Raw genomic sequence first — 11345 nt, forward strand, 5'->3', positions numbered from 1 at the left:
AGCAGGTCTTTCTTGGTGTCCGTGGCCTTTCGGGACAAAACAAATCAAGTTAGGAAGATATTTGATACCATGAAGACATGGACAAACACACCAGTGTCAAAATGACAATGAGAACCCATAGAAAATGATTTCTCCTCTAGGGGTTTTCAAACTTTTTGATGCCACAGACCCTCAAAAAAAAAAAAAAAAGAAAAAGAAAAAAAGATAGATAGATAGATAGATAGATAGATAGATAGTCTTTATTATTTTTCAATAGATAAAGTTAATAGTTAGGTCTCCTTACAGTTCATGTGAACTCTAATTTCTCATTGATTGATGATTCAGATATAGTAGAGTCACACAGATTTATCAGTATGACATAATCCTGTTCATATGATCATGTACAACAGTAAACCTTTTTATTTCCCCATTGCGCAAGACAAACAATACATCAATACAGTCTCTAAAAACAACAGCATAAGCGTGGTAGTAACTGGCTTCAAGTTAAAGTTTAGATCTCAGTAGCGATCTGTGCTGTACACCAATGGTCAAACTCATAAAACCAGAACTAGGTCAACCTGATACTTTTTTTTAGCTGCACGAAAACGTATGTGAACAACAATAAAGTATTTTATTAAATCCATTATTATTGATCAGCTAGGACTGATTCCACAAACACGTGGGTCAGACTGTCCATCACATCTTCTCTGCCTTGATTTCCTCTCCGCTCAAATCAGATTTCACGAGCTATGACGCTAATGTATAATCACATTGGCTGCCATTAAATGGTGACTTATGATTTACAAGACGGGGTATTTCAGTTCAGTGTTCATGTAGTTGTAATGTAACAAGCTCACTCCACTTATAAAAGCCTGAGTCTGCAAACATTGCCAGGCTATTAAATCTGCAGACCATATTTAATCTCTAATCACTCAGCAATTTAGTGGAAAAGGCTAAATAATTTTAAAACTTCAAAGGTTGCACTAAGTATTTTTTCCACTTCCAACAGTAAATAAAAATCCGGAAAGACACCATCAGCGGAAAAAGCCGATTAGTTACGTGGGTTTAATGTTCGCTACATCAGAATTTATTCGGCAAATCCGTTTTCATCTCACACTATTCGCATTACCTTCGCAAAACCACCTCAAGCGAGCATAAAAACTTTTTTGTGAATTAAGGGATTTTTTTTCCCGAAATTAGGCATTTCCATTACTCGTTTCTGATGCGATACTTCAAAATGCGCATAAAAACACAGATATTACAGACTACAAGTTATGTACATTTGCAAACTGAGCCTGTTGTAATTGTTGCGGCTACACACTTTGACTTGAATCAAGTTAAAATGCTTTCATTCCAATCCAATAATCAACAATAAAGTTCACTTGCATTCTAGAACTGGCTGAGAAATGTACTTTATCTTTTGTCTAACAGGGACAGAGTCATTCCCCTGGGCCACAGCGGGAAAAAATGTGTCATCCTGTGTCCTGTTTTCAATGGCTCTGATTACGCATTTAACATTTCGAATGATGGCATACACTTGATATTTTGGCCAAACCCACCCTGGCACTTCCTGCAGGGCCCTGACAGGCCCCGGGGACAATGCGTCTCATTACCCTCACTTACCCCAGCAGGAGGCCATCTTCCCCCCTCACAGATGGTTCAGGAACCTGGACGACGTCCATAAACACCAGAACGACCGAGTCAGTGTCAGTTTCCGGAACTCTGGTCATCCGTCTTTTGACGTCTGCGGTCATGATAACAAACCACGCTCTCACACTGACACATACATAGCGACACATGGATACATGCCGTACAAACACAACTGATGACAGACACCCTATAGGCAGCAGTTGATTTTTTGTTTTTTTTGGACAAATGTCATGTGCGACCCCGCTTGCATGTTTAATCACATTATGTAAATATCGTGTTTGCCGTGCTATTGTGCACATGGTATTTTTATGCTCCATCTGTCCTCTAGAGTCGTCCCATCACCACAGCTGGACTTAAAACCAGACTTTAATGGAAAAAAACAGACATATTTTTCATTAAAACCAGGCAATTTAAATCAGAGGCTGTATTGTGATTTTAAGGGGGGCATTATCGGTACACTGATGTTTGAGGCACCCGTAGTGGAGCCGTAAACGAGTTCTGGCTTTCTTAAGCATCTGTAAGGTCTGACCTCAATCTGACCCTGTGGTCTGACTGTAATTTATAACTGTCAGCAAGTCTGTGCCACTGAAGGATCTGCACAAGGCTCTGTCGAAATTACATGCTTCTAAACGTAAACCTGTCTGTCATCATTAAAAAAGAAAAAAAAAAGAAAAAATCATACTGTACTTAGGCTTAGGGATTCTTCAAAACTCCAAAGCCAAATGTTAAACTTTAACATATAAATAGTCTCTCACGTTTGTGAATAGCAACTCAAATCATTTGGCTTGTAGAGAACAGGTGTGCAATTATTTAAACCTATGATATTTGCCTAGAAGATGATAAAACAGAAGAAAAAATAGCATTTCATGGAATACAAACCATCCACAACTCCCTAGGATCCCTAAAGCTCTACACAAGAAGAAATAATAATAATAATCATCATTTATTTATGTATGCATGAATATATTTATATGACTGTGTGTGTGTGTGTGTGTGTGTGTGTGTGTGTGTGTGTATATATATATATATATATATATATATTACACAGCCATATAAATTGAACACTTTTATTGAGTACATTAAGTTATGTAATTATATAATTATACATTTTGCATATTTTATATAATTATAGTTATATAACAAAATGTTTTAATTATTTACATTTTATTAATTATTATAAAATAAAATAGCACATTAGAATGATTTCTGAAGGATCATGTGACACTGAAGACTGGAGTAATGATGCTCACACAGGATTAATGAAGCTGAAAATTCAGCTTTGCATCACTGGAATAAATTACATTTTAACATATATTTCAATAGAAAACAGTTATTTTAAATTGTAATAATATTTCACAATATTATTTACTCTATTATTTACAAAATGTAGGACATAAGACTCTCAGTATATATAACAGGACATAAGAGACCCAGTATATATAATTATAATAATCTATATAATAAATAATAATAATAATTATTATTATTACAATATATTTTAATTTATAAAAATGATAATTATCATATAATATTTTTATTATTATTAAAACTATCATTTAACATTTAACCCTGTTCCCTGAACTGTATACAAAAAAAAAAACAAAAAAAATTATCCAAAAAAAAATAAAAAAATAAATAAGCACTTTGTTTTTATGCATGATGCTAATGGCAGGAGATGCTGTACAAACAGCAAGATGCACAGTGGATTGCAGGTCAGTGATATGATTTATTTAACTTCAATGATATGGACATAAAGCAAACAACAACATATATGCTGACACTGTTTAATGTCTACAGCTCTAGTAGAAATCTGTTTTTTTTTTTCATAGATACCTCTAAGAAAATGCAGTGCAAATGGAGATGATAAGAGATCTACTGAGGAGAAAAAGCTGGAAAGAAGGAGAGGGAAAAGAAGAATAGGTTGGCGAGAGAGGGAGAAAGTAACACGTGATGGGTCGCCAGGAGAAATGGCCAAATGCTTAACCCACAAATGTGAAGCCTGAATCTGTTCAAAGCATTTTTGGCTGGTCTCTAAAGGAAGCAGAAGGAACGTTTTAAACCAGGCAGCCAAAGAGGAGCTTTCTGAAAGGGGGGAGCAGATGCAGTTACAACATTAGAAGTGATATTGAGAGGGAAAGTTATATGGGACAGACAGCAGTACCCAGTGCTGGAAGAGAGGAACCACAAAGTCTTCTATCTCTCACTGAGAAGTACAATGTAAGAGAGCCAGAGTGACTACAACTAGAACCAGCAAAAAGAGAATGAGAGATAGACAGAGAAAGAGAAAGAGGCACAGATGGTTGCTGAAATGTGTGAGTGCTCTAGTTTAGGATGTCATCATTATTACGTGTCAACGATAAATGCCAGAATTGAAATTACGGCACCTGCTTATTTCTCCATCACAACTGCCCAGCAAGCATAAAACATTTCAACAGCTTTGCATTTTGGTTGTAGTTATAGTACAGTAGGTAACATTGCAGAACATTTTTAAAGGGGTCATATGATGCTATTTTAAATATCATTATTTTGTGTATTTGGTGTAACAGAATATGTTGACATGCTTTAATGTTCAAAAAACACATTATTTTTCAAATACTGTACATTATTGTAGGTCCTCTATGCCCCGCCTCTCTCAAACGCGTCGTTTTCTACAAAGTCCATCCTTTGACAAGCGCAGTCTGCTCTGATTGGCCAGCTGAGTGCATTGTGATTGGCCGAACACCGCAAGCACTTGTCAGAAATGTAACGCCCCTTACCATAATCGCGAGCTTCATCTTTCAAAATAAATGTAAAGACAGTACATAATGTCATTAGTTTTACCATCAGTTCAAGCCCGAAAGGGGAACAGACACAGTAATGATGCAGTACACAAGCCGCGGTTAAGTATAAACACGGCTAAATTTAAACATAACTAAAACAAGTGAAGAAACACTGTGAAAATAGTTACCTGGTCATATTTCCTTAAGTGGTTTTAAAATGTCAGTGTAACAAGTTCTTACTATGAAAACAAAAACAGACTAAACTGCAACGTTTGTGAGATATTATATTTACAGTAGGCTGTAAATAACATAATACAACCAGGTCACATTACAACATTATTTGTCTCTGTCATGGTTGTTGATGTTAACTAAAAATAAAACTACAATTAAAAAAAAGTGTTGTTTTCATTAATTGAAATAGTTGAAATAGCTAATGGTTAGAGAGTCTGACTTGTGACCCAAAGGTTGTGGGTTCGAGTCTCAGGTCCGACAGGAATTGTCAGTTAGGGGAGTCAATAATCAGTGCTCTCTTCCACCCTCAATACCACGACTGAGGGGAGACCCTTGAGTTTCACTTCACTTCACTGAAATAAAACAAAATGTAAATGTTAAAACAAAATATAAATAACTAAAACATTTAGCTAAAATAAAAGTTTAAGTATACTAACATTACTAAAGCTAAAATTGAAATAGAAACAATTAAAGCTATATTTAACGGAATGTTTTTAAATATAAATATTTTAAAGAATAATAAAATGATAAAAGCATATAGGAAAATATTCAAATATAAGCTAATTCAAAATATTAATAAATGCTATAATAGTATATAAATAGTTCTAAAATAAGAGTCCTTCAAAAAATAAACACAAATATTAAAATGTACATAATAATAAAATATATTTATTATGTTAAAAACTTAATACACATATGTAATATAACTGAAATAAAACAAGTTAAAGTCGAGGTACTAAAATAACTCAAACTAAAATAAAAATAAATTAAAGCTTAATTGTTTCAAAAACTGATAAAAATGATGAAAGTACATAAGAAAATTACTAAAACAAATAAAAACTGAAAATATAAAATAAAACCTAATTCAAAATATGAATAAATGCTATAATAGTATAATACTAAAATAACAGTCTGTCAAAATAAAAAAAAATAAAATAAAAAAACATTAAATTTTACCTAATAATAAAATATATTTATGTTAAGAAACTTAAAACACATCAGTAATGTTAAGGATGCTTAATATAATATTAATAATTTTTACAATACATTTACCTATAACTTTATTACAAAACATTATGACAACCTTTTAACAACTTAAAATAAACGTTTATACAACATTGTTGTGCTTGCTGGGAGTTTCTCAGTTTACCTCAAAGGACCTTTTGTATGACCACTTTGACGAGCGTGTCATATTCATCTTCACTGGCTGAGCTCATCACTCATGTGGCTGAAATGGGACAGATACATAGATCCATTTGGCAGAGATTTGAAAACAGAGCAAGCATCTACTGCAAATCAAAATCAGCACGAAAACATAATTCTGACCATTTTTAACCCAAATACATGCTGTTTTTGTGCTTCTGCTTTTCAAATTAAAATGCTAAGGTGTTATGAGTATTTGCCATTTTTAGTGTTTTTTAATATCACACCTTTCTCAATAAGCTGCATGATTTGAAGTGGCACTTGACTTAGCAAGCACTTGTATGTTTTGGTGGACAGCTGTTATTGGTCAGTGGAAACCCTCCATCTTTGCTGCGGTCAGTGAAATTTGCAATTTGCGGCCCCGTGCAAATTGAAACCTCATCACATGGCCGTGGCCGTACCCTGCTGCTCTGATTTTTTCCATCACTTTTCCCTCTAAGTAGAGAATTGATCTGCGACATTTAATCTGATTTTCTTTTCTTTTTCGGCTTCGATGTGCATGTTCACACTGAGATGGAGATGGGCTTGTTTTGTGCTCATATATTTGGACTCCTCCCTGTATGAGAGAAACACACACTTTGCACTTTTGTAAGAGTGTTAATAAAGGGTGTCAGGCAAATAATAAATGCAATGCAAGCAAAGTTTTTGCTGTTCAGGTTCTGGATTATTCGTTCAGAGAAGGCTGACTGTTGTAACTGACAACTGGCAAAAAAACAAACAAACAAACATACAGCTGGGAAGACTGTAATGTATATAAAAGTGAGAAAATTGCAATGTCCCATGGTTTTATACAGTAAGAGAACACGAGAGATGCCCTCTAGTGGACATGAACGGTACACTTCATGTTATAAGGCATCCAAGGCGTAAGAAAAATGAACAAATAATTTTTTTTTATTATTATTTAAACTAATATAAACATATAAATGTTATTTTACTAAATATTACTAAAAATATATTATCTTAAAATTAACATTTAACATTAACAATTATTTTTCTAATACAAAAGAACAAAGACTGAATCAAAATATTAATGTTATAAATGACATATGTGTATTATATATAGTAAATAAAAAGTTATATATATGCATACACACATATTATATATTAATAATATTATATTATGTTAATTAATATTAATATAATAATAATAATTATGTGCGCATATACACACACACACACATTAAAATAAAAAAAAGGACAAACAAATCTAAACAGTATGTATCGATTTTTTTATTAAATTATATATCCTATGGATATGTGTGTATATATAATCAAATTCTATATATGTTATATATACTAAAACATTATGTTGGTAGATTTTAGAATTTAGTAATATAAATAGGTTATATAAAATGTAATAAAGGCAATAAAACATACATGAATTATTTTAGTTATTATTATTATAGTACAGTAGCTGTTTATGTACTCCAGTTTGGTCTCTGATGTAGGATTCCGTGACGTTGCTCTCGGTGGGTTCTCCGCTGAGGTGGGATTCAGAGCGGAGCGCAGCGCGCATGCGCAGAAGGGAGAGGTATGGTTGAAAACTCGAAGTCCATCGCGCTCAGCAGAAGAGGAGCAGCACAACTAAATGTGACTTATCTGAGCATCATCATCATCACATCTGCGCCTCCGGGAGACGAAGAAGAGACGAACTCTGAAAGCGCAAACAACGCGATCAGAGCCTCCCGGAGTGATATGATATCATTATTATTATATCTCTCGACGTGACGACTGTTTGTCTGCCTCTAATGTTTCCAACCCACTGAGACCAGGGGGATTTATTCCTTCTTTTGTTCTTTGCTTTTTTATTGACTTATTAATAAAAGCAGCCAAAACGAATAAATACGGGTCATTATGGTTTTGTTAACACTGCATAATAGAAGAGGGTTGAATTGCTTGTGCGCGCAGTTCTTGCTCTGGATTTTATGTGCTGTGGACGGTGAGGAGCAGCAATTCAGTGTGGAGGTAAGAGATCCACAGAAGAGACGATGTTGATGTCACTCACATCTCTGAATACACGCATAACTGCGCTGGATTGAGCCATTTTGCATGCAAACTACTAATGCAGTTTGCCGATTCAAGCTTTGCACGTCTCGTCTCTCTATAACACAACAAATGAAAGTTTATCAAATGACACCAATGCTACAGAATGCAGATGAATGGCTTGCATTGTTATTTCTGAGACTTGGTGTATGTTCAATATTATAGATGACTACAAGATCGAAGGTTTATGATTTATACAGCAACTTGTTAATGAAATAAATGTAAAAAATGCTAATGTATCACACAAGTTGCAAGGGATCACAGTCTAAATTAGTGTTCAAGTTACAGTGCAGTTGCTTAGTAAATAAAAATCAGCGTGCAACTTATGTTATGAGGCAAAACGTACACTTTTGGGAATATTATCACTATTGTAATGCATTAGGCTGTATTTACTCAGAACATGTTGTTGCTACTTAGATCTATAGCTAATTAATTCAAAAACGTAGTGAAGTGCTTGTTTAGTTGCACCCATGACTTATTATGTGGCACAATAAGAGTTGCTTCAGAGGAAAGATGACTTTAGTCTTCTATAATTCTGGTCCGAAAAGCTTGCATGCTCTCTTTTCCTGCTGTTTTGGACACACACACACACACACTGAGGTTTGTTCTGTTGGCACAATCTGATTCACCAAAGGGTGGAATAAATCAACTCGACATGACTTGATATCCGGCCAGTAACCAAAGAAGTCAACCTGTCATTACAGCCTAAATATTGTAACGGTAAACATGCTGTTACAGTTCAGCTTTTCATTTTTTATTAGAAATGCAATGGCATTTCATGCAAAGCAGCAAAGAAAGCTTTTGCCTTTGAAACGTGCCAACATTATAAAAGTCCACTGTGAATTTACAGTCAGTCAGAAGTTATGCTCAAATGAGACAGCTGTTTGTGTTGTTTGGAATAGTGAAGTGTGTTCAGGACAAAGTTTTTCTCCTCAAGCGCTGGACGGTGTTGCAGAGGCAGACCGCCTGTTTATGAGCTTGACAGTTGTGTCAGATGCCCTTTATGTCTTTAAGGAGCCTAAAATCTGCGGCAAAGCAAACAATAGCTTGAGACGCTTTAAATTTTCATCCTGACAACCGTTATTCTTTCTGTTTCTCGGAAGACTGCTATTTTAGACCCTTTGAGATTAGAGGCTTTCTCAGGACAGCAGCAATTCCATGACATTTTACAGTACAGTGTACTTTAAAGTCCCCAGTCACCATGTATTTAAGCATCCCATTGTATAAATGAGTATTTTGAGATAACTCAATGAGAAGCAAAGTGGAATACAGAGTATATGAATCAAATCAACTTGACTGACTTGGATTTCTTCTTAGAAATAAAGGGTCTTTATTGGCATTTGGTTCCATGAAGAAACTTTAACAGCCATGGAAACTTTCCATTCCACAAAAGGATACTGGAAAAGGGTTCTTCAGATTATTAAAATGTTCTTCATACTACACTCTTACGTAACCATTTTTATGTTCCTCAAAGAACCTTTTCGTGAACAGTTCTTAAAATAACCATTTTTTTCTTAGTGAAGATTTAATAATCTAAACAACCTTTTCCACTATAAAGAACATTTTGTAAATTGGATTGGTTCTATGAATGTTAAATGTTCTTTGTGGAACCATAGATGCCAGTAAAGAATGTTTATTTTTAAGTGTACACTGTTAAAAACAAAAGCTTCCAAAAAACTGACTTTCACAGCGATGCTACAGAAGAACCATTTTTGGCTCTCCAAAGAACCTTTCAGGGAACAGTTCTTCAAAGAACCATTTTTTGAGCATTTCAATAATCTGAAGAAACTTTTTCCACCATAAAGAACCAATGCAATGGAAAGTTTCCACGGATGTTAAAGGTTCTTCATGTAGCCATACAGTATGCCGATAAAGAACCTTTATTTTTAAGAGTGAAAGAAAGGTTCTTCTATGGCATTGCTGCAGAAACAAAGGACAGTTCACTCAAAAATGAAAATTCGGTCATCATTTACTCATTAAAACCAATAGACTGTACACAAAATGTGCCCATACAATGAAAGCCAATGTTGCAATGTTTTTGAACCTCAACATTCTTCAAAATATCTTCTTTTGTGTTCCTTGAAGTCATACAAGTTTGGAACTACATGAGGGCAAGCAAACGGTGGCAGAACTTTGATTTTAGGTGAACTGTCCCTTTGAGAAAGCCTTGTGTGAATCTACATTCAATCTGCCAGGGTAAAAGAGCATCAAGGAGACAGACAGAATGCATTTTCCACTTGTCTGATGTTATAAAAGGACACTGATGTAAAACATTGAAGTTTATTGGTGCGGTTTGGCTTATAGGCTCTGCTGGTGTGGCAGTGGCAGAGGGTTATATTGGTAGCTTCCTGTGCACACAAATACATTGGCTTTAAATGGATAAGACTAGTCTCTGTCTTTCTAAATGACAGATCTGTAGTTTAACCTAAATCTGTCCAGGTTTTGATGGCAATGACATTATGACCGTCTCTGTTGGACTGAGGTCAGGAGCTGATTGGTTACTGGGCGACAGCATTACCTCAATTTCCTGCCTTCCTTGCAGTTCCACATGATTAACACTGTTTTACCAGACACATTAAACTATTCAAACGTACAGTGTACACACTCTCAGTACAGTAGACAAGGTCTCTCTCTCTCTTGCTCGCCTTCTGTCTCTCTTTGTGTGTGTGTTTTGGAGAGAGACATTATTAATAGTGTGTGACAGACAGACAAAAGAGGGATTTAACTAGTGTGCGGCGAAGGCAGTGAGGTGTGTTAAAAAAGAAACCATTGACAAACTATTTGGTCTTTCAAAAAGCCAAATTATTAAAAGCTGACAATGGACATGTAATCTTTTCTTGGCAGTTCTCGCGCTCTCCATACATATTGCTCTCTGGAGGTCTTTACAAGGCTTTCAGTTGAAGAATGGCCTTCCAGAACCAGCCGAGGAATTATCTCCCGGGGACACAACTGATTTATTTTTTAATTAAAAAGTAAGATTTATTAAATGGAAAAAGTTATATTTATATAAATCGTTTGGATTATGGAGGCGTTATTTCATTCATTGTATAGATTTAAGTCATCATGTCTTGTGAAAACGCATGCAGCAAGCTGTAAAATAGCAACAGAGCTGTCAGTCTACAAAAAACGTCACTGTGAACAGATAAAGCTCTGTCACACCTCTCCAACAAAGGCATATTCTCTCCAGAATGACATGTTTGAATGATGTTTGTCACTTCGTATAACATGATGTGTGTGTGAATAGGAGTCAGATAGAGTTCAGCCTCTGTCTTTCTGTTGCAGGCTCTTTCATTTTGCTAATACAAAAGCGAATGTTATTTTTACCGACATGGCTACACTGATTCACCCCCAAAATACACATGAATACACTGGAATTAAGAATTAAAATACAGTAAAATATAATATGAAATAACAGTTTCCAAACTGTCATGTGCTAAATAATATTGTTATATTATATATATATATATATATATATATATA

At 34.8% G+C, this 11345-nt stretch overlaps 1 protein-coding gene across 1 annotated transcript in view; it reads left to right on the forward strand.

The window, feature by feature from the left end:
• The first annotated feature begins 7352 nt into the window (after positions 1-7352).
• Positions 7353-11345, forward strand: part of mmp16a (matrix metallopeptidase 16a (membrane-inserted)) — a 56912-nt gene continuing 52919 nt past the window's right edge. Inside the window, exon 1 of the mRNA XM_016471936.1 lies at positions 7353-7787. Within this exon, the coding sequence (XP_016327422.1) occupies positions 7677-7787 (111 nt within the window). The 5' untranslated portion in view covers positions 7353-7676. The remainder of the gene's footprint in view (positions 7788-11345) is intronic.

This window comes from Sinocyclocheilus anshuiensis, unplaced genomic scaffold (assembly GCF_001515605.1).
Source record: "Sinocyclocheilus anshuiensis isolate Anshui unplaced genomic scaffold, SAMN03320099.WGS_v1.1 scaffold392, whole genome shotgun sequence".
NCBI classification, from domain to species: domain Eukaryota; kingdom Metazoa; phylum Chordata; class Actinopteri; order Cypriniformes; family Cyprinidae; genus Sinocyclocheilus; species Sinocyclocheilus anshuiensis.